This window comes from Syngnathoides biaculeatus, chromosome 8 (assembly GCF_019802595.1).
Source record: "Syngnathoides biaculeatus isolate LvHL_M chromosome 8, ASM1980259v1, whole genome shotgun sequence".
Lineage (NCBI taxonomy): Eukaryota > Metazoa > Chordata > Actinopteri > Syngnathiformes > Syngnathidae > Syngnathoides > Syngnathoides biaculeatus.
Window position 1 is genome coordinate 5895262 of NC_084647.1, and position 24417 is coordinate 5919678.

The 24417-nt window shown below is 43.1% G+C and overlaps 1 protein-coding gene and 1 long non-coding RNA gene across 5 annotated transcripts in view; one reads left to right on the forward strand and one right to left on the reverse strand.

Moving 5' to 3' along the window:
* Positions 1-14: 14 nt before the first annotated feature.
* The window catches only part of LOC133504504 (uncharacterized), a 179173-nt gene continuing 154770 nt past the window's right edge, over positions 15-24417 (forward strand). For 2 of the 3 annotated variants that reach the window (XR_009795995.1, XR_009795996.1), the window contains exons 1-2: positions 15-288; positions 6874-7059. This is a non-coding gene — a long non-coding RNA (uncharacterized LOC133504504). Of the gene's footprint in view, positions 289-6873; positions 7060-15397; positions 17531-24417 lie in introns of those variants that run through there. The other variant, XR_009795997.1, reaches the window with a different exon arrangement.
* gria4a (glutamate receptor, ionotropic, AMPA 4a) overlaps positions 6870-24417 on the reverse strand; it is a 115624-nt gene continuing 98076 nt past the window's right edge. The window contains exons 14-18 of one of the 2 annotated variants that reach the window (XM_061826797.1): positions 24004-24202; positions 18696-18943; positions 12988-13102; positions 10398-10535; positions 6870-7034 (exon numbers count right to left, since the gene is read on the reverse strand). In XM_061826797.1, the coding sequence (XP_061682781.1) occupies positions 6870-7034; positions 10398-10535; positions 12988-13102; positions 18696-18943; positions 24004-24202 (865 nt within the window). Of the gene's footprint in view, positions 7035-10397; positions 10536-12987; positions 13103-15034; positions 15150-18695; positions 18944-24003; positions 24203-24417 lie in introns of both variants that reach the window. The other variant, XM_061826796.1, reaches the window with a different exon arrangement.

Below are 24417 nucleotides of genomic sequence, written 5' to 3' on the forward strand. Positions count from 1 at the left end.
GTCTTCCACGCGTTTTGGGAGTACCAAGATGGCGGCGGATGGCTTCAACCAGTCGACATACCGCTCGATGTGTCAGCACTATCCAGTCTTATTTTTTTTTCGGTCAGTGGTTTGGTTGAAAATAGCCACCCCTTGAGCATTTCATTTTTCTTCAAACGATAGATCAATAACTTGAGTAAACCTTTGGAACATTTCCAAAATTGTGTCAAGTTCCGTTGTGCCACTTTTTTTGTGGTGTGGCTCACAAGTGAAATGATTGCAGAGGGCCAGTCTCCGGAGTTATGAAGTGTATGTATTTCTCTTTTATTTCATGTTTTTCGAGTTCAACTTCACAGCTAGTTTGTGCACAGGGCGACCTTTTCAACTAACATGCTTTCCATTTCCAAGACGGTTTACTCTTTTTGCCTGAGGTTCCACTCTCGAACCCTTGGCCTTTACTACCTGTTGTCTATTCTGTGGCATTTATTCAAAGTAAAGTCTCATGTTGTGTCTTCTTTATCATTCAAATATATTTCTACCCTCGTGATCACGCTTGCATGATATTTCATGATTATGCCTGCAGTGCAGTCCTTTCTCTGAGCTCACACGTAGAACCACAAAGGTCAAATTAAGCGAGAAGCTCACTGAATATTTATATTGATACCACTATCCTAACACCTGTGCCGAGCTGCAATGAAGTCGACAATCCATCTTTATTAAAGTATACCTTCAATGAAATAAACGCTATATTTTCATTTACTTCATTAAATAATTCACAGACTCGAAAAAGCCAATTGATTGCTTGCACATTTGGGAATGACAGCCTAGGTGAAAACAGAGACGGCAAATATCGGATGTAGCATTTAAAGAGAAAATGATGCACGGCTGCTTGAGTCGGAAAAAAAAAGGAAAAGTATGTATTAAGATACTCGGGAGCATTTTTTTGTCAGAGCTTTTTGTTGAGGTCAGACTTTGTTGGGGACAGCTGACTACATATTAGCATATTATTGGATCATATTTACCGTAATTCCCGGCCTACAAGCCGCGACCTTTTTTCACAGCCGCCGCGCTAGTTAGCCTTAGCCCCGCCGCATTAGCACCACTGCGCTAGCGTTAACAGCGCCGCGTCAGCGTTAGCACTGCCGTGTTAGCGGGAGCACCGCCGCGCTAGCGTTAGCACTGCCGTGTTAGCATTACCACCACCGCACTAGTATTAGCATTAGCACCGCTGTTTTAGCGTTAACAGCGCCGCTTTAGCATTAGCACCGCTGGGTTAGCATTAGCGCGGCTACGCTAGCGTTAAACTCATTCTGTGTACAGAGGTTTACCACCAGGTGCGCTCTGTAGGCCGGGAATTACGGTTATTTGCTATTGAACCATATTTTGTGGCGCTGTTGTGTTGATTCAAGTGTGCCACAGGGTATGATAGCGATATAAAGTATGATAACAACTTGAACAAATCGATGTTTTGAAACTGAAGCAAGAAGCTGTATTTATTTATTAGGATATTTATTTCAAATTTGTCATTTTGAAGTCAGGCCGACTTTAGTTCGATCGATGTTCGAGTGATGCTTTTAAAGGTTTGAGATGGTTACACGATAGCATCTTGCAAATGTCGTCTTAAAATCAGATTGAAGTGGCGATGTTGAGGTCACGAAGGATTGGATTCAAAGATTTTATCGGCAAATGATGCGCGACTGCGTGAGGAGAACAGGAAAAGTTTTGTTCATGATGAAGATATTTAGCTACTAGGCACCAATCAGCATACGGCACGACTAATTCAGGCCCATCCGACACTGAATGACTACAGAATATATTTTATATTGATTTTTGTGACCTTGAAGGGGCGTTCCCACAGCAACAAGTTATTTACAGATTGTTCTAAAACTGACTGATATGGAAATGACATCATTTTTCGTTTTCTTGAGCGCCATCTTCGTGCTGTAGGGTCCTTCATTTGAATGTGTTCACACACAGGTAAGTGCCGTAATTTCCAGCCTGTGAGCCGCGACTTTTTTCCGCACACTTTCAACCCTGCGGTTTATGCGGTGATGCGGGTAATTTGTGCATTTTTTCTAACGTCCATGAGGGGGCACTCGAGAGGAAAAGGTAAGAGTGAGACCGAATATATGTGCAGAGGAAGTGACTTTTACCGGTCCGGCCCTGTTAGCGCTGCGCTAGCAAGTTACTGCCGTGTCTCAGCAATTTTTACCTCTATGTTTTTTTTTTTTTTTTTAACCGGCCGTGTTAGCGCGGCGGCGCTAGCGTTAAACTCTGTGTACCGTCTTTCTTTGTAAATATCTCGTGTTTCAATGTCAGTTTCAATTTGGGCACTTGCTGCACACACTTCTCTTATTCAGTCTATAATGATTCAATAAAATAATTATACTGTATTTGCTTTTTTTTGTTTGACTTGCTTGTTTTTCATGGCGTGGGAATTCTGGTATAGAGTTTGAAATGTCAATCATTTCATCATTAAGATGAGTAACATCCCTTCTGCAGCATGTTAACGTGGCCTTACAGGCTGATTGGTGCAGATGAATAAACACACAAAGAAAATGTCCATGTTTTTATGTTTAGTATTAAAAAAAATGTAAAGGCAAAAACTTAAGAAACTTCTCCCGACATGTTATCATCCCAGCAGACACCTTTTTTTTTTGTAATTGAAGGATGAAATGGATGAGCCTTTCTATATAGTATCAATAAATACTGTATCATATTTATTGTAAAGGTCTGTCTTTTTGTACCGTATTAACCCCCAATCATGGCTCCAAAAAAGGCAAGTTGCTTCTTTAAAGTTATTCTCCGCTTTTGTTCATAAAAAAGTTTACAAGGCTGCAGGCTGAGTCGCTACAGATATGGCAATGCACTCCCAGCCTAGCGTACTCTACTAATAAAGCATACATTTTAAGCAAAAAATAAATATTTCTGAAATTATTTCATTATATGAAGTATCTTAAATATACATGTAATTCTACTATGCAGTTTATTATTAGGAAAAGCTAAAAACAATGCTTTAAAAAGCCACATTTTTTTGGCCTGGAACGCATTATTTCTTTTTCCATTCATTCTAATGGGAAACATCGATTCAGTTTTCGAACAAATCACTTCTCGAACCATTTTCTGGGACGGATTGTGGTCGAGGCATCCCTGTACTGATTTTTGTGTGATCTGCCGATCTGCTGGGCTGCTCTCGTCCGGTCTAACCCACAGCCGTGTCGTTTGCTACGCCGGATATTTGCCAGTCAATTGGGCGTATTTGGGTATATTTTTCAAAATATTATAATTGCTATGGATGGGAATAACAATCAATAATAGTGAAATGGATTATTACGCTCGTTTATACTAGCATGAAATCATGGAATTATCAATTATTCAATTAGAGAGAGGTCTGAGATTGATTTGAATTTTGATATGGCCAACATTATTATTTGCTGACAATCACACCAATTATGCATGAAAAAAAAAAACATAGCCTTTTGATGTCGTGCATAATGACAATGTGGAATTATTATTATTTTTTTGTTCAAAAACACTGAAATCCTTCCAGGGTAAATCTTTATTTCTCCCGTGTGGCAGAGAATCCTAAATCTTCATTACAAAATAAATGTGAGCCATTTTTGTTTATTTTAATCCCAAATGTATCATTTCAATGAGCATGAGGGGTGCCATGCGACTCTTATGCAATCAACTTTTAATACACGTTTATTTCACATCAGCAGGTCAACATCAGCCAATGCCTGGAAGGGCGAATTTGGGTCGGTATGTCCACAAGCGATAAATCCGACAGCGTGAGCTCGTCTCGGGTTCACGTTTGCCGCCGGCCTCGCTTTGAGGGGGCGTTCGATGAACACAAATGCTACACGCCCCGAACGCCGCAGACTCGTCACTGTGGCTTATTCTCTCCGAGCCCTCGTTGATCCCGCCGTTGAAACTTTGGAGTTTTCGGTCTTCAGCGGCCCGTCACCAACGTCTCAATCTGGGGTTAAAAACAACTGAAAATGGTGCAGGGTCCACGAGGAGCTCACAGATAATATCAAAAATTCATTCTTTTTGGACGTGCATCTCGGTGTACCGTATATGTGGGGGTGCCAGATGCGCGTACAGTGTTGGGTGTGTCATACAAAGACTGGCATATTATTGATAATGTTAATTTTTCAAAAAAAACCCAAACAAACAAAAAAAAAAAGCCACGTAATAAAGTGTATGCCATGGCCTCTGACAATCTGAATCATATTCTATAGAGCTCTTTCGACATATATATTTGTTTTTGTATATATATATATATATTTATATATTTACATCTATAATATGTAGATTTATAAAAAAATCATTTTAATTACAAGTAGTGGCAATTTCAGTTTAACCCCATTATTGCAATGAATTATCTAAGATGTTTTAAAAAAGACTGTGAGTTTCGCTACACGTTATTTACAACAGTTTTAAAAAGCAAGCCTTTCCGACGTGATATTTTCATAACACTTTCAACTGCCTTTTTTTTTTTTTTTTTTTTTTGTAATTACCCGAGACACGATTCAGGTTAATCGGAGCTTTCACATTATAGGTGACTGGTTTGCAACCCGGGCGACGACATTGGGACCCGCGGTTGTTTGCAAATGTGCAAAGTTGGATTTGTCCTTTTAGCTAGCGTGACATTCTTACAAATTAATAGATACGATAGATTTTAGCGTTCTATTGGTAATCCATTCACAATTCCCATTCCTGATGATTCTGAAAACACTTCTCGGGTGGCAAGATTAGAGGGGAACAAGGAAATGATGATTTTAAGTATTACTTGAAAACCAGTACCAGGTACTGGTCGCTCAAACCTTCTGTTAAACTACTTGACAGTTGTAATGGCAACATGTCGCCGTTTAGCATCGTGATATAAGACCAAGGGTGAGAACATGTCACGCAACAGGACAATTTGTCCAGATCGCCCTGTTTATGAAGGGCTTCTCTGCCTCTGAATACAGGGAGTCTTCGGTCCACGACTGAGATCCGTTCCTAGATTACCGGCTTAACTCGAGTTTCGACTTAAGTCGGATTCCAGCATTAAAGTCAGAATTTACATCAAAATACTTTGTATAAAAAAACAAATATATTGAAAGAAACGACATGATTTGCTTAGCATTACTGCTGAGAAGTGGACGGAGAAGAAGAAGGGGGGGCTGTGCTTAGCTATTGCAAAGGAACCTGGTCCTCAAGCCTCTCGAATAACTCGAATTTCGATTTAAGCCGGATTCCACCATTAAAGTCAGAATTTGCATCAAAATACTCTGTATAAAAAACAAATATATTGAAATAAACCAGATGACGTACTTAGCATTACTGCTGAGAGGTGGATGGAGGAGAAGAAGAAGGGGAGGCTGTGCTTAGATAACGCAAAGGAACCTGGTCCTCAATCCTCTCCATCTCGACAAGTGTCAAAGAACCTTGTTTTGTGATCATTGGATCCGACATAGGAACGGAACCCTTCACATGCGCTAAAATACGGGCGTTGTCTTTAATAATTGTCACCACGGTCGACTGATTGAAGCCTCGGTGGTGTTAACGTCTCTCCTTTCTCCAATCTTTTTATGATCTTCAGCTTCGTTTCCATGGTAATGGTTTTTATTTTGGCTGCAGAAGCATTGCTAAAAGACACAGCTTTCTTCTTTGGGGCGATAATGTCTCAAAAAGGAGGGCGAAAAATGCGAAGATACCCCCGTTGACAAACATTACCCAGAGAAAAATGGCGGACAGAGACGGGCGTTGTAAAGTCAAAACGTCTTATGTCGAGACCGTCTTAACCCGAGGACTCCCTGTATAAGAACTTTGGGTCTCCAAAGACAGTAGCCACTGGATTGGACATAGATTATTTCACTGGCCGAGTTGTCGAGTTTTGCTCATCGCACTCTACTTACCGGAAGCCCCTAGCCCAAAAGTGCTCGTGACTTGATTGGTCAGAACAGTTTTCATAAACAGCTACATTTAAAAATTTGTGGATCAAATTTGTATTTGTTTCGGCCATTTGCAAACATCCAGCAGGCCCCGCTCTTGAGTCTTATTTTGGTCATTTAATATCTCTGCTGTGTTTTACTTTTTAATTCTCATCTCTATACAAACAACCGAACCCTCAACATTGTTTTGCAGCAAAAAAAAAAAATCATTTTAATATTTCTAGGTCATTAAGCTATTGGTGAAAGACTACTGATACGTTACAAATCCACGTGTATCCTATGGCCGGCGTATGCCACACGTACAACAATGTGGAGGATTTTTTTTGTTTTTGTTTTTTTTGTTTTTTTTCCATAGTAGCTGTCTGCCCTGCCGTCTGGGGGTTCGAACTCATTCTGCGCGAGGTTGTAAGAAAGCTTAGCCTTTCATTCTTAAATTTCAATGGCAAAGTCCGCTTGTCCAAAAAGATCAGGCTTACAGTTTTGTGGTCTTCTAAGAAGAGGAAACACCTGGCACTTTGCAGGCAAGACGATGACAGGGGTGGCGTTGTGATCAACATAAAAATGTTTGTCATTATAAGGCGTTGTCGAGAAATGGTGTTGACTGTCCGTCGAAGACACGATGGGAGGTTTTTCCTTCATCATCTCGATGGTAGTTACAGCTCAGCGCTTTAGTATGTGTCAGTGTGTCTGGTTGTATCCCCCAAAACTAAGAAAAAAGAAGAAAAAAAGTTTGCCAGCGCCACCTAGAAGCAATGTTCAGTACACGCTTTCCTATTTCCACGATTTCACCTTCTCAAGTTAAACAAGTCAGAGGCAGCAGGAAAAGATGTAAAAATGTATGGCATATCAGGGGGAAAAAAAAAAAATCTTGAATATGGACGTGATCCTTCAATGTCAGAGTCTGCATGTTGGCGTGTCACTAAGGCACAGCGGATCTTTTTTTGGTTTTCAGGGCAGTCCGGAAGAGACCACTGCAAGGCCAGGGTGTCGGAGGGTGGCGTGGCCAGCGTGCACGGCTTTGGGGCAGTCCGGCGTCAGAACGCGGCCGTTCTCCCCCACGCTTCCTGTGATGGACAGACGGGCCTTGTTCCGCATGGCTTCAGAAAAAGACAGCTGGATGAGGAAATGCAGGACAGAGGTTGGTCGAATTTTGTGTGAAGGAAATCCCGTTTGTACATAAAAACTGGACCATACGTGCACCCGTTTCTTCAAACGAGACGCATGCATGCATTTGACGTATTCATGCGCGGGTCTTCACACATTTTACGAGGTACACGCACACAAGTATGCAAGTAAGTACAATGTTGTGCAGGTGCAGTCACATCGGCTCAGCTCGAAACGGGTTCGCCCGGTTTAGTTTGGGAAGTTGTTTTTCTATTTAAAAGTAGAACGTCAATGCGAAATCCATGCTGTGCGATACCATCGTTTATTTGGGAGGTAACAAAATGGAATTCTGTGGCGACACAAATGTAATAAATCAGACCAGCGACCTTGACTGTGCTAATGAGCCACCAACAGAGGTTCATTTTCAGTTTACTCGCATAAAAACAAACAACCGTTTGTTCAGCATTTGAAGAATGTAGTTACCGTAATTTCCGGCCTACAGGCCGTGACTTTTTTCACACGGTGATGCGGCTAATTTGTGCATTTTTTTCCCAACTGCCCCAAGGGGGCACTCGAGCGGAAAAGGTAAGAATGAGACCGATGGAATATATGTGCTGAGGAAGTGACTTTTACCGGCCCTGTTAGCGCTGCGCTAGCGTGTTGCTGTTGTGTTACTGGCGTGTCTCAGTGATATTTAACAGTAAGTTTTATTTTAACTGGCCCTGTTGGTGTTAGCACTAGCTTTAGCGTGATGCTAACTAGCGTGGCGCTAGCGTTAGGATTAGCAAGGTGCTACCGTTAAACTTTCTGTGTACTGTCTTTCTTTGTAAATATCTCGTGTTTCAAAGTGGGTTTCAAAGTGTGCACTATGTGTATGTATGTACCAAATGGTATTTCCTTTACAAATCTACTCAGTGAGGCTTGTAACCAGGTCCGCTCTGTAGGCCGGGAATCACGGTAATTGTTGGCATAATTTCAAATAATTAATGCTCAACATTGACCGTGATTGAAGCTTTTCCGATAAATCCCGTCATGGAAAGCTTTATCGATGTTTGAAATCAAACGTTGACTAATGTGTACCAATAATTAATGAGGAATTTGTATTTGAGAAGCACTCAGCTGGTGCTCCACATTTTGGGAGGGGTGTGGGGGAATGAATCCATGAAATGCGGCAATTCCGAGTGTGAATGCACCCACAAACGGTGTGTGACACGGAAGGGGCAGCACCGCATCAAAATGCCGACGACGTAGAAGCATGCGACAAGTAGACCAAGACAGAAGGAAATTCTGTATCGGCGACATCTGCATTTTATGGTGATCGTGCAGTTTCGGGTTACGTGGAGGGAGTTTGACAGGGGTGGCGTTACGTGAGTCCAAAACTGGGCAGGTGGTCATATAATAGGGAGAATCTTTGAAAGGTGAGGATTTCAGAAGGACAAAGGAAAACGGGGAAAGTGAAATTTGATTTCAAGGATTCCGATTTATAGAGAGGGGAGTATGTGACTACACTGCTCAGAGTAGGGGGGGCACTTCACATGGACGGGCTACCCCATGATGTTTTTGTGCAAGCTGTGTCTTTAAAGGGCTCATATTTGACCAAATGAACGTTTTTCTAATCTCGGTTCTTTGGTGCTGCATTAACACTTGAAATACGATTAAAAAAAAAAAATCGTCCACGAATTTTTCAGCTCCAGACGTTTTTCTGACGTGGGCCTAAAATAAGGTGATTCCAATTTCTGAAGCTTGTCTGCTTTCTAGCGACGATCTCCGTCAACATAACAAGTAGTGAAGGTTTGGCCTTCCACGTGGAGACAATTCATCAGAAAAAAGGGGGCCGTCTTCAACAAATATAGAGAAAGCAGATCCCCCCCAAAATGAGTTAAACTCTCTGTGGGGCCTTTTCTGGGCACGGGTATGACAAAACCGATGTGTTTCTTGAAATTAAATTGACATTTTTATACTAAATCCATGTTACGGAGTCACTCTATGGAGGCCCAAATGGCCAAAATATGGGCCCCTCTACCACAGCCCGAATGAGGTCACTTCATCTGTGCACTCAAATCAGTGCGTTTATTTGACTTCATTCAGTCTTTACTTTTTTTTCAAGTACATTTTCAAAAAGCAATTTGAACGTCATAAGGTAGCTGTGCTGCATGAAGCGTACGCTATGTTGATCATTTAATTCCCTGGAGCGACACTGGGCAGTTTTCAAGTTGTCCCGGTTGGATTATGGCGTGAAAACACATTTTCGTCCTCCAGCAGCAGGGATGCACAGCTACAATTTCCATGTTTGTATACCGCATGTGAGTAAATGTACGTTGTCATATTGTGAAACGTTGCCATCGTCGCTTGCCTGTTTTAATGTACCTTTTCGTATTTTGACATGGCGTGCGTGGAGTTGTTTAAAACGGGAAGAATATCGCACACGGGCTTCCTTGGTGTGATTTCTATCACATTAGTGGTGAAAGTGAGAAAATCGCCGATGAAAGCTGGTGTCTACACTGAAGATAATTAATTTGTGGCTGGAAGCCGTCACATTTCAATGAGGAAATCTGTGAGAAACGGTCTTTAAAACGGTAAAGAAGTCGTGTAAAGAAACAATGCGTAGTCTCAAAATCGAGATTTCGCAACGTGGTCTCGTGGAGCTCGTGTGGATTTTCTCCATCGTCCTCCTACATTCCAGGACAATGAGTGTGAGGTTAATTAAAAGCACCAAATTGTCTGGAATTGTGAATGGGGAAGATGTTTCAGGGAGACTTGCGGAATCTAATTAGTACGTATATTTGTTCACCGGTTCGCTGGGAGAAATCACAGTTTTGCTGCCTCCGAGTGAGGTGGGTCGATTCGAGTGTTTCGTCTGTGCATCCCTGCCCTATTGTTCTGTTACTTATTAACTCAGAGTACAATGCAGTTATCATGACCTCTGAGCGTCACCATCAATGTCATGTCATCATCATTTTCGTCATTATTTTTCAGCCAAAGACTGTGGAACCAAATCTAGCAGCAGGATAACCGCAAGCGAAAAATGCTTTGAATTTTAGGCCAATGATAAACATATCCCAAATAAGTTTTTGTGTTAAAAAAAAAAAACCCCAGCATTGGTTCCACAATGCTTGACCGTATGTACTCATGACCACATGACGAACACGGTCCCGCAATGGCAGCCTCTGGCATGAACATAAACAACAAACTACAGCACCACCATAATGACCACCACCACCACCATCATGACCCCACCTAGACGGCAGCCTCTAAATCCTACCCCTAGATCTTGACCCCCTCGGAGCCGTACACGTTGTACCCCTCCCTATAAGTGGCTAGATTCTGGGTGCTGGGGGAGGGGCTGGGGCAGTGGGGGGGACTAAGGTCCACCTTCATGCGCTTGGCTTCGGCCCGCGACTTGTAGCAGAACTCGACCAGCGCCACAAGCATGGCGAGGCCCAGGCCGCCCACGAGGATGTAGAAGACCCCGGCCACGTTAGACAGACTCAAGGCCTGAGACGACTTGTCCTGTGGAGAGCGGGATGGGGGGAGTTGTGTCGGGAAAGAGGTGGGGGGTGACGTCGAAGCCAATGGGGGATGTTTTTGATGGACGTTAAGAGGGAACGAAAGGTAAGAACAGGAAAAATGTTGAGGTCAAAAATCAAGGTGAGATGGAGAGAGTAACAGAAAATAAAAAGAAAAAGTATTGGGGATGAGGAGAGAGAGCGAGAGAGAGAGAGATAAGAAAGAACTGGGGGTTAGACACCTTCAATTGTGATCCATTTCCAGTCAATGAATAAGCTGTAAACATAGCATGCATCTGGAATGATTTCTGCATTTGTCATTTGCCTCATCAGCAACGTTTCCGACTACGTTCTGCATCTACAATTACGGTTAGCGGTGCTACTTTTACTGCTCAAACCAGTTCTGCGTACGTGTACGTAGCCGACGACGTCGGCGTGTCAGAGCAGCTAAATTAGTGGCCCTTTAAACGGATGACAGCCAGCATTTATTTTAGCAACAAAGACATTTTACTGCACTTTCCAAAAGTCCATAGCACTTTGGATCGTTACGTTTCAGCTAATTGAAGTCGAATCCTTGGTATGAACTTCTTGTTGCAATGATATATTCATATTCTATTCTGTGGGTCAATGTTTTTTTTCCCCAAATTTCCACCAGAAACCATAACAGTTAACTTTGGTGGTCATATTAAAGCAAGGATGCAATGCAAAGAATCAACATTGGTTGTTTACAACAGACCACACGTATAGAGCTCGTGCACGTCCGTCGCCATTTTCACGGCGCCGTATTGCCGATCAAAAAGAGCTGCTCGACTGTGTGGGGGACATCGAACCGGAGCAGAATATTCACAATGCCCGAGACTCGTTGTGCTGTGCGTTGTTACAACAGACGAGATAGATATTCAAAGAGATCATTCTATGGAATACCAGCTGAAAAGACGAGAAAAGATCGATGGATTTGGGCAATTAAACGGGATGGCTGGTGCCCAACCAAAATACACGCGACCGTGTAGCGATTACTTCGTTTCAGGTAGGAACTATCCTTCTCAATCTCAAATTCCCAAGAAGTATTTATAATGCCAAGTTGGCTCATTTGAGAACAATGTGTCTCCATCATACACGGAAGCGTGTTGCGGCCACACGTTAAGGTTCGGTAAACCTTTCCCCGACAGACATTTTTTTTATTTATTTTTTTAATAAGCATTGTTCTCAAATGAGGCCAGTGCATATTTAAAAAAAGAAATTAAACTGTCGGTCACCGTGATGTTTACGTGTGGCTGCAACACGCTTCTGTGTACGGGGGTTAAAGCCAATCCCAGCGGTTTATTTTCTTTTTTTAAATACGCATTGGACTCATTTGAGAACAAAGCATATTTAAAAAAAAAAAAAAAAAGTTTGTCACGGGCAGGTTTACCGAAGTTTAATGTGTGGCCGCAACACGCTTCGTGCACGGAGGAGCCGACTCGCTGTCTTTTTTTTTTTTTTTTTTTCCCAATCATAGTTAATGAATGCGAATTTGTGTAAAACCAGGGGTCATTTATTTAAATATTGGTATTTACATTGAAAAAATCTTAGTGGCTCCATCATTATGTGGATTTATACTTGATTGAGAACAGATCCAGCAACGAAGTATTTGTATGCGTCTAGACTTTTCCGTGTAAATCTCGACGATTTACTCACCAGATCCATGTGTAGTCAATTTCTTATCGGGATTAAATACGGGTCCTCTATGCCAAGTGTCTCTCATTTTTGTTTATTGTCACCTTCTAAATGTTTAACGGTATCGGACAAAACTCTGGGCGTCGTGCTATAAGACATATTTTCGGGCCATCTCCAATCGACTTAGCATTGAGCAATGCTTTGTTTGCTAGACCGTCAATATGGCCAGTCACGTGACTTCGGTGACTTAAGTGCACGAGCTCTGTCAAGAATTGAATTTTGTTTTTTGTACGACACGTTTTGGAGACCAGATGCACACGCGTTTGAAAATAGAACTCTTTGGTGCTCCTTTCTGAATATAATATATAGTATTTGTATCACTTTGAAATGAACAATGGCACCCAATTTGGTGTGCTTCTACATCCTGTGCTCGTTGGCGCTTTTTGAAATACAACAAGGAGACATAAATGTGATCATAATCTAATGATATAGTAAGCGATATTATATTTGTGACGCCAAGTGCAATGAGGATGAGTTTGCCACAGAAACTGAACAGAAAGTCATTATCTGTCTTTAGATATTCGATGCTTTTAGCTAAATGTAATTCAACGTCATATGCGATGATGTTCAAAATTCATAGTCCCTCCGATGTCGAGCAGATTATAAATATGTATATATGTATTTTTTGGATGATAAAGCAAAACAGTGTTGTTGCTATGACAGTAGTTGCAGTAATCTGGAGCATGTTGAGGATGAAAGTTTCAGGCTAGCATTCTGGGCTGTAGCAGCGTGAGACTGACCTTACTTCCAGAGTCCTTGGGTCCACATTCTCCCTTGTCATACCACCATTTGTTTTTCAGTTTGTCTAAGACGCCCGCTTCGCTCAGTTTCAAAACGGCAAGGTTTACCGGGGTTCTTTGCGTGTAAAAATAACATAAATAACATCATAGGTCATGTTATTTTATGTTATTGAACGAGTTTCACATATGCATTGCACATCTCAGTCACATTGTTAACAAGTACTTCAGAATCAGAATGAGACCAAGTGACCTAGCGTGGATCCCACTGAGTACATGTGTGTATCCTCGTTGAAGAGGGGCTGGGGGTGGGGGGGGGGGGCGGGTCGCAGCGGAGCTACACGAGCTACAGACATATGAGTGGGACCCACCTTTGTCACTTCACGTAACGCAACCATACTACCCCGGCTGCTACTTTAGCAAAACACACGCAAAGACTCTCAAGTCAGGAATATTCAGCCAACCTTACGAAGGTCTGCCCTTTCCCTCGCGCGTGTTTTTACTCCGTGGCGGCATTCAGCAATCATTTTAAACGATTAAAATGCACATTAAGTCGCCGTCGGCTTGCGGGTGTGTCAAATAATTTAACGCTATGCAACTGGGCTCCGTCAAAGACTCGGTAGTTCAATATTTCTCACCTAGACTGATATCCATCTATCCATTTTCTTTGCCGCTTATCCTCACGAGGGTCGCGGGGAGTGCCGGAGCCTATCCCAGCTGTCAGCGGGCAGGAGGCGGGGGACACCCTGAACTGGTCGCCGGCCAATTGCAGGGCACATCGAGATATACAGTCGCACTCACAATCACGCCTAGGGGCAATTTTAGAATTTCCAATTCATGTTGCATGTTTTTGGGATGTGGGGGGGGGGGGGGGCACGGGGAGAACATGCATGAATCTCCACACAGGCGGGCCCGGAATCGAACCCCGGACCTCAGAATTGTGAGGCCAGTGCTTTCCTAGCTGATCTACCGTGCCGCCCTGGACAAATATACGAGTACAATTCTACTGTTGTACCTTTTATACAGTAATGATATGACATACTACTATAATTATTCTCTGAATTATTCTCTCCCGTTTAAAAGGATTCACACCTAAATGAAGTTTGGAGTGTATTTTGCTTTTGTGACTTCGTATTATGGTAACAGCACATTTCGCTATCATTATTATCCACAATTCTGCTTTTTATTAGTATTTTTCTCATTACTCTGGCTATAATTTGATGTGATTGGTCTCTGTCTGTCTTTAGGTGGCATATACGTCCCGGAAAAGCAATATTTTAGCATAATTCAAAAGTTGGTTTGGAATATTGTACTCACAAAATGTATTTAAAATATTTTGAAATACTAAACACAAAGCAATTGGGTATTTTATCATTTAATTTCACTTTGCCACTATTAATTATTTATCCAGCGAGTGGAAAATTGACTTCTGAGCGAAACAATTTTGCGGATATCGTCTATGATATGCTTCAAGGTTCCTTTTTAACTGCGGAAGCAGAAATGTCAACTTAAGCCTTAAAGGATTTGGTACTTCCAACTTTCCTCTCATTTGTTGTCGGCATCTCACCCAGAGCACCACTAGGGGGCGAACATTCCTGCCTTGACAGTTTTTGAGAATTGTCCTCTTGAATCTTTTCAGCACAGAACCTCCTCATCACCTTGCTTTTTACTTTTGGGGATTAAAAAAAAAAAAAAGTTTCAAATATGTGTCGGTACTGTCATCTGATGAGAAATGTTTATCTTTTGATAAGCTCGAGTGTTCTATCTGCGTCAAAGGTCTGAACCTTTACATTTGAAGAAAGGTGTACACCTTTGACAACCGCTGTGACCTTGAGTCAAGATCCGAAGCAGAAGGTTTTTCAGGAGGTTTCGGAGGCTCGCTTTTGCCCTTTTGCCTGAACTCTTCAGCAGGGTAGATGCTTGCATTACTCTCCCGGGGTTGGGGGGGTGGGACGGACCATCGCAGGCTCCCCCAGCCGGTGATAGCCCCCCCCCCTCCCCCCGCACCCCCGTTCCCTCAGGGTGGGAGGGGCAGACAGAGAGGGCTAACCTTGGAATCCCCTCCCCCGCTGCCACATTCTCCTTTGTCATACCACCACTTGTTTTTCAATTTGTCCAACAGGCCCTGCTCGTTGAGCTTGAGCACGGCCAGGTTGACCGCATTTCTTAAAGTAAAAAAAATGAAAAATAATAAAAAAAAAAGGAGGAGGGGGGGGGAGGAGGAGGACATAAGATAATTTGGTCAGAGCAAAGGATGGAAGGAAAGAAAGACAAGCCGGATGGACACCAGTGCGGGGGGGGGGGGGGGAAGGTGAGGGACACGGAAGCAAAGGGAGCACAACTGAGCGGAGTTGGAAAGCAAATGGGAAACGCCACAGACAAAACTCTCTTCATCTCTCTTACTCTCTCCCAGCAAATCTATTTTATGCAAATGCCATGGAGGTGAACTGTATCTGTGCAAGACGTGTCACACTGAGATCCAGATTGCTGGTGTACAGTGTTAACCAGGGATGTCGCCTGCTGATGGAGCCCTCGTCCCCTCCTGCTGCTTCGCTATACCCCTCCGGCTAGTCTCAACCTGTGCGCGTGTGTGTGTAGCAACTTTCCTACAAGCCTCCTGCTCACACCCCTGTAGGGATTGTGACCTCCAAACAAAAATCAGGGACGCTGGGCTGTATTTTGGATTTTAAATTGAGTCTGAAATGGGAGGTTTTTGTTATTACCTCGGAATACTTCACGTAGTATTGTCTGAAGGAATTTGCTATTTTTTTTTGTTTTTGGGGTATGCACCCGTACAACTGTACCTTTTTTTTTTTCATCGACTAAAATGTCCTATAGAGTAATTGTGAATAAATATTAAAAAGGCTTGGAAATGTTTGAGAAGTTTTGCAATTTGTCCAAACTTACCACTAGTGGGCTTTACATAGATTTTGTCGACGTACTCATCATAGATGCTTTCATGAATCCCGGAGAATAGTGCTTAACTAGTTCTACATCTGTTGGCATAGATGAATGGCTTGAGAAAAAACTATTATTGCACCGTTCCAGATTCCAGATACTTGTGTGTTGTATTCCTCTTCGCGTTGACTCTGCTGCCAGCTATTTGAGCTCTCTAGTTTCTGCCATCATGGCAGCTATGTCGGAATGTTGCCATATTCAACATGGCGACCACATAATCATGTCTGTTTTATCCGGGGTCCGTTACGTCGAGATTCCAGGGTATGTCAAATTCTCAACCCGTTTATATCTCTGCAAAAGTGGATGCGCATTCACCGCGTCTTCGCCCATTGTTGGTCTGGCATGCACAAAGATGGCAGCAAACATGTTTTTCCGTTTAATTGGTCGATCATGTAAATATTCCCTTAATCCCACGGTTTTTTTTTTTTTTTTTTGGCTCACTCGACCATATGTTTGCAATTTTCATCTGATTTGAGAGCCCCTTGAAAAAGCCCATTAGCTCAATGCTGCAAATATGACAATACTGTTTTCTCGGGTCCGTGAGTCACATCCCGTTCGAATCATAATTGCTTTTCTTTCTCTGCGGTCGGGCATGAGACTACTCGGTCTGTCTCACAGTCAGGTTTTCTGTTTAGTTGCTACATGTAAATGTATTGCTGGTATTTTATGATTATTTATAGTTTCGTGTGTGTTCATGCACAAGTAAAGAGAGTTCAGAGATATTGATCAAGACAGTGTTCTCTGGGGTGGTCTAATCTACAAGCTATGACAGTGGTTCCCAAAGTGGGGTCCACGGACCCCCAGGGGGTGAAAAACGTCTTTCCAGGGGGTCCGCGACACAATGTCTGAGACAGAGTAATAATAATATATTTTTCTGAAGAAAAGAACAAAAATATCCAGCTGCATTTGAAAGCACCGCGGGGAAGTTTTGACCGCTATTTTAGACCTGATGAATTGTCTGGAAAAGAAGAATCATGGGTTCAAGATCCTTTTGGCTTCAATCTTGACACAAACTCATCGAACTCCGTCATTCAGAAGCCATCCGTCAACAATTTGGGAACGAGTCAAACAGCACTTTTTGCTGCGAGGGGTTGGAACTGTTCCCAAAACTCGCCAATACTATGTTCCCTCCGTTACTACGTACAAGTGTGAAGGGCTTTTCAACTCTATTAGTTGTGAAGACCAAAAAAAACACAAAATCGTCTGGAAGCTAATCATGATGTGAGAATTGCCCTTTCCAGTGTTGAACCACGTTTAGATTTATTGTGTAAAAATAAAAAGCGAGAACACGTGAGCCACTAAAATGGAATATTTCTTTGTACCAGAACGGCAGAGCTGTGTCCAGCACTACATTATTGGCGAATGTTGAGGTTGGGGGTCCGGGCCCAGGTTGACTTTGGGAACCACTGAGCTGTGATTTGATGATTCGAGAAATGAAAAGCAGTTTATAAACAGTCACATGTCATTATTCAAAGCCAGACTTCAAAATGCAACAATCATCGGAGAACTTTTGTTGTTCACCGACATGACAGACAGACACTATGAGGAGAGGCAACCTCACATTCATGCTCCCAGACACGTTTTCCATGTTTTGCTTGATTGAGAGGAAAGTAAGAGACAACTTTTGTATAATCCTGGGAGATAAGACCACACGTTCACTGTCTGTCAGCTCATAAAAATGCATTATTATTATTATTATTATTATAAGCAGAGGGTGACAAACCCTAGCTGCTGGTAGTTGAAGGACTCCTTTGCACCACTCATGGGGAAAGTTATAGGACAGGCTTGTTGCTTTGTTTTATGTCCAAGTTGCCCCCCCCCCCCCCAAAAAAAAAAATAGTGAGAGATAAATTGAAATTTTTTTTTGGCTCCCCCCTCGGCAGACACATATCGGATTGGGAAAGCTCTGCCAAAAAAAAAAAAAAAAATGTGCGAAATAAACTAATGTCTCCTGAGGGGGGGAAAACAACGACACATTTGTGGCTTGAATTCCCAAAGTCAATCTCTGCAAAACGTTATCCACACTTCGAAGGAAACAAGGGTTAAAGGTTTGTGGTTGATCAAGTTTAAGTCCCCCCATTAGCAAGGCCCCTCTGGTCTGTTCCTTTTATTGTTATTTCCTATAATTTCCCCTTTTGGGTGGAGATGCAGTGGTTGAAAAATGAGGTTTTTGCCGCTCCTCACAGTTAATTCTACGTCATCATTATCATCAGTATCATCATCATCATCATCATCATTATAATGCAATAGCATGGAAGTTACACAGAAACAAGACGGCAGACACGTGGACAGTGTTACCTGCGAGGTGGCCCTGCGAAGAAACAAGTGTAATGGAGGAGCAACATAAAAAAAAAAAAATGACGCAGGACACAACGATGACAAAAATAGAAGTGACAAAGAGAAACGCACAATGAGACAAAACTGAAGAAAAAAGGATGCAAGGTGATCAAGAGGAGATATGATGATGTCTACACATTTAAACCTCATTCCAATTGCTGCTGGGTGAAAATGTTTTTTTTTTTTTTTTTGGTTTCCAGGTTGTCATTTTCTTGATTTGTGGGATCCACTTATAAGGGTGTCCCCCGACGTCAGAAAAATCAATTGTTGATAGATTCTTGTTTGAGAAGATTTCACCGGGCAGCAATATGACAGCAGTGTTTGTATGAAAGGCACAGCAGGGTAGGTGGAATATCGCAGCAATAGCACAGTACCACTCTTGTTACTGTTTCCTATTGTCACATTACTCCACCTACCTTAACTGTGAGCCTTTGGGTGTCGCGATTCCGTATCCTTTGGAGTCCAGGTTCCCCCCGACTTTCATGGTGTCGCACGGCTTGCGCTGCTCCGTGTACTCGTTCATGGTGGACTCCAGGAGGAAGGCGTACTTCCCCTTGGACTTGCGCACCCTCGCTACACCTTCAGCGGTGGTTTTGGTGAAGACGGTCGGCTCGGCCGATTTCATGTAGGACCACATCTTCTCATAGACGGCTATTTTGGACCTCTGGGGAAAAGATGGAGAGGGGGAGGGGAAGCAGAAACAAACCAAAAATTAATCCATGTAGAGCAAGGGTATCAAACTCATTTTTGTCGCGAGCCGCATTGTGGTTACGGTTTCCATCGGAGGGACGTTATGGCTAAAGCCATAAAAGTTTCCGAATCAGAAATCAAGGGTAATGGGTTTTTCAACTATTGTTGATGTTTGGGAACACAAAAATGCTTGCAATATCTCAGTGTTATCATTTATGATATGGGAATTAGAATTTTTTGTACAGATTTGAAAAGTTAGGGAAATCATGGACGTTGGCACACATGATTTGCCCTCGTGGGCCACAAAAAAATCATGTGGTGGGCCGGTTCTTGCCCCCGGTCCTTGAGTTTGACAACACTTATGCAGCGAATAATTGATATATACATATATGTATATATTTTGTAACTCTTCTGTTGACTCATATGAGACTGTCCAAGTGTATGTACAGGCATATGTTGCATCATTTATTGGTTACCACACTTGTGCTCACATTATGGAAGTAGATCAGTGCCACCGGGATTTGAATTTGAAATGTAAAGTGATCACATTTTCAATAGTTGAATTTCAGTGTAACTTTTCAGTGTTAACAATTCAACTGGCTACAATTCGCTGTCTAAAATTCACCGTCTGTGCAACCAGGCAGGGTTACTTCAGGTCACAACCCAACAGCCAGCCAATCCAGTTACGCTTTCTTAGTATGCGACGTCACATGACTAAGAAAGCGTAACTGCGATTGGCTGGGTGTTCTGCGAGGTGGCACAAATGGTGAATTTTAGACAGCGAATTGTAGCCAGTTGAATTTCAGACAGCGAATTGTAGCAAATATTGAAAATGTGATCACTTTAAATTTCAAATTCAAATCCTGGTGGCGCTCATCTACTTCCATATCACATCCTCCATCATGGAGGTCCAATTAACTAATAAAAATGCACTGAAGCGGACCTTCAAAACTTTAAGGGATGCTTTAGTCATAGCTTCTCAACTCCTGGGGACTTCATCATAAAAAAAAAAAAAAAAAAAAATCTCTCACAACCCCCTCCCAACACAGCCCTCCAGTCCTCCACGAGCTATGTGGACAGCAACTCACAAGAATATGTGGCTCTCTTCTCTCCACAACTGCTGTCATTGACGTAGAAATCGCTCAAGATGTGCATTCTGTGGTGGTTTTTGCCATGATGAGGAAGAGTTTTTGAGATCCAAACTTCTTAGTTCTAGTTCTCCTGATTCAGCTGTATGAGGCTGAGAGCTGGAACGCATATAGCAGTGGAACTTGCAAGATCCTACGGCTAAAATAGGAATATAGTTGAACTATCAGCGGCGTTTTGAAGGACTCCAACATTGACAGCATGAACACAAAAGTCAATTGACACTTGCTCTGATGAACAGTCCCACTTACCGCCATCAAAACCCCCTACATATGCCGCCACTGCAACATAGGACATAGAACTATCAAGAACTATCAAGGATCGACCTTTTCAGTTAGCAGACCCACAGATGACCAGACCAACCTACAGGAGGACAATCATTCTCGCTTCGAGTGATCGCCAACGATGCTGCCAACAGTTGCGCGTCCCGACCACGTGTATCCTCACGGATCCAGCAAGCGCGGGAGTCGTGTCACGCGAGCGACTTATCTTCCCCCTGATAGCGTTACCCTCGACTAGACGCCTCTGCTGACCCCCGCGTTCAATAAGGCGCCCGTTTGCGCCTGCGGCTCGTGCATGACGGACACCTATCCCATAATAATGTCCCTCGAATTCGAGAGCGCCGGCAGACCGCTCCTCTCACCTTGCCGTCCCTCCTTTTCATTTTATGATTTCGTCTGCCCTCCAAAGTCCATCATAAACTCAACCTTCACGCCAACAACTCTTGAACGCCCACACGTCTTCTCCCTTCCTCATCTTCAAGCTGAGTCAATACGTTTTTATTATATCAGTCCCCCCCCCCACATGATACAGTATATACACTGTATATATACGGTATTTACATTGTTTATTATATCAGGTTATGAAAGAATATCCAAACGTAGCCAAAATTCTGATAGTGTTCTAATTGGATCTCATTACATGTCATTATATTGTTTGCCCCGCTGGTACATTATTTGAAGATGATGCGGCAATGATGACTTTGCAAATATACTGCATCTTTTTTTTTGGGGGGGGGGGGAGATGTGTGACAATATGATGCGACTCCATAATCTTGAACAATGAGTGAGGCGGTAAAGGAGGAAATGGATGCTGGAATTCACCTTCAAGCATCCGCACTTTGAAAAACACATTTAATTATCCACGGATACACAAATGCGCTCAGAGGAGGGCGAGGGGGATCGGCCTCGCGCACGTACATTCACATGCACCCATAGTTCTATGAATATGTTTAGATGCGCTCATTCATACGCACACATGTAGTCACACAAACCGGCACAGATAATTAATGGTGGTGGTGAATCCCCCCTCAGCTGTGGGGGAGTAAATTGCTTTTTCACCCTCCACAGATTTCAGCCTGCTCGTTATGTTGATGATGCCAGAGCTGTTCACACAAGCACAAACTGTCTGCTCTGATAGTCCCCCCCCCCCCCCCATCCTAGAAGCCACCCAACACCCTCAACTACAGCTCGCATCTTTCGAATCTGTTATTTGGCGTATAAACACACACAATGAGCGCAAGACTCTTCGGAATACGTCTTCCTGCAAGAGCGTGTCTACATGTGACAGAGCACATTTAGCGGTTTTCCCCTCGAGACTCTGCAATCGTTAGTTAGCCTTCCCTTAAGCGGTGAATGAGTGAAACTAATCTTGGGCTTGGCTCAGCCACTTAACTTCACGCCTCTATAGAGAGCGTACTCTCTACCATGACTTGTCCCCGCTTATTAATACTCCACTTAGTAAAGCTTGAACAGTTCTTGATCATATTGGTATGATGGCGGCTTTCACAACTTCATGTTAAAAGTTGTCTCGGCACATTGCGATTTCCTGCTCCCTTTCTATAGTTTCGGCGGCCATTTACACCAACTAAAAATGGATAAAAAGTAGTTGTCTTGGTCACTCGTTCATCAGACGACGTTTGAAGAGAGAAATGTTTTTAAAATGAAGACGTGTGCTGGATCCTCAAGATATAGAGCTCGGTATTTTGTTTTCCCATTTGCTCGAGTTTTCTGATCCATGCCGCTATCTGGTTGTATCACGCTGCTGTAATTGTTGCTGAAATCAGTCAGTTTCTTCTTGTTCCTTCCTCCGTGGTGTGCTAGTTTGGGAAAATGAAAGGCTTTTTATTTTATCCCGGCCACACTTTTGGTACTTTCTTGCAGTTTCCTCCACAATTCGAGGCATACATGTTTTTTTTTTAACAGATAAGTCCGGTGGTAAATCAGGTCACAGCAGTTTGTGGATCCCCAGAAAGAAGCAAAGTGTGCCATCGACACTTTAGCCACTATTTAAATACCTGCCGTTCTAAGAAAGGAACACTTCACTATCATTTCTACAAAGGTTTGTATTTTTTTTCCACGGGAGGTTCTGCAAAAGGCCATCAATTTATTCTTCACCACCCACCTGAAATGGAATAAATCTGTTTTCACACTCAATTGTCGTCGTCCTGCCCACAGTTGAGGCTGAATTCTTATTTTTGTATGTATGAAAAGTGCAAAGTCTGAAACCTGGTTTCTCTACCCTTTCTCCAATAATCCTGTTGAATAGTCTTCTTTCAATTAAGTCTTTTGTTTGGAGTACGATTGCGTGTAGTTTTCCATGCTGCCATTGGTGGACTGTTTTTAATATGACTGGAAGAAAAAACTCAATTTTAAAATACATTGTGGCAGGGAGGAGAATTTATGCGACAGTGTTGCTTATTTGTGGCTGTTGAATGCAAGATGCATTTCTTCTTCTTCTTCTTCTTCTTCTTTTCCTTTCGGCTTGTCCCGTTAGGGGTCGCCACAGCGTGCCATCTTTTTCCATCTTAGCCCATCTTCTGCATCTTCCTCTCTAACCCCAACTCCCCTCATATCTTCCCTCACCACATCCATAAACCTTCTCTTTGGTCTTCCTCTCGCCCTTTTGCCTGGCAGCTCCATCGTACTAGCACCCTTCTACCGATATCCTCAATCTCTCACCTCAGAACATGTCCAAGCCATCGAAGTCTGCTCTCTCGAATCTTGTCTCCAAAACATCTAGCTTTGGCTGTCCCTCGAATGAGCTCATTTCTAATCCTATCCAACCTGGTCACTCCGAGCGAGAACCTCAACATCTTCATTTCTGCCACCTCCAGTTCTGCTTCCTGTTGTCTCTTCAGGGCCACCGTCTCTAATCCGTACATCACGGCCGGCCTCACCACTGTTTTGTAAACTTTGCCCTCCATCCTAGCAGAGACTCTTCTGTCACATAGAACACCAGACACCTTCCGCCAGCTGTTCCAACCTGCTTGGACCCGTTTCTTCACTTCCTGACCACACTCACCCTTGCTCTGGATTGTTGACCCCAAGTATTTGAAGTCGTCCACCCTCACTATCTCTTCTCCCCGTGGCCTCACTCTTCCCCCTCTACTTTTCTCATTCACGCACATATATTCTGTTTTACTTCGGCTAATCTTCATTCCTCTCCTTTCCAGTGCAAGTCTCCATCTTTGTAATTGTTCCTCTGCATGCTCCCTGCTTTCACTGCATATCACAATATCATCTGCGAACATCATGTTCCAAGGGGATTCCAGTCTAACCTCATCTGTCAGCCTGTCCATTTCCACTGCAAACAGGAAGGGGCTCAGAGCTGATCCCTGATGCAGTTCCACCTCCACCTTAAATTCTTCTGTCACACCTAAGGCACACCTCACCATTGTTCTGCTGCCATCATACATGTCCTGTACTATTTTAACATACTTCTCTGCCACACCAGACCTACGCATGGAGTACCACAGTTCCTCTCTTGGTACTCATACCAAGTCATAGGCTTTCTCGAGATCCATAAAGACACAATGAAATAGCATATCAAATCGGGTGTTGCAAGCACAATATTAAATGCAAATGATCAAGGGGATTAAGGCCGTACCCTGAAGAACTCCTTGGTAGAACCTGAATCCAGTGTCCCATAGGCTATCTCTGTCTGTTTGGCCAAGTCTTCTGCACTCTCAATGGGCGAAACCATCCTCTCCACGGTCAGGAAGGCAGCGAGGTTGGCTGTGTAAGACGAGATGATGATCAGGGTAAAGAACCACCAAACACCTCCCACAATACGTCCAGACAGAGACCTGGAGAGAAGACAGATGGAGGCGGAGGAGGGAGAGAGAGAGCAAAAAGGAGTGCGGCGCAAAGGAAACGAGTGGGAAGGGTGAGGACGAAGAGGACGGGCGCGAGAGGAGGAAGAGATCAGGAATGGGATTTGGAATGGATGTTTGCAGTCAGATGATGGACCACAGAAGTGTATCGGTTAAGGACATCAAAAATAAAAATGAAAATAAGAGCG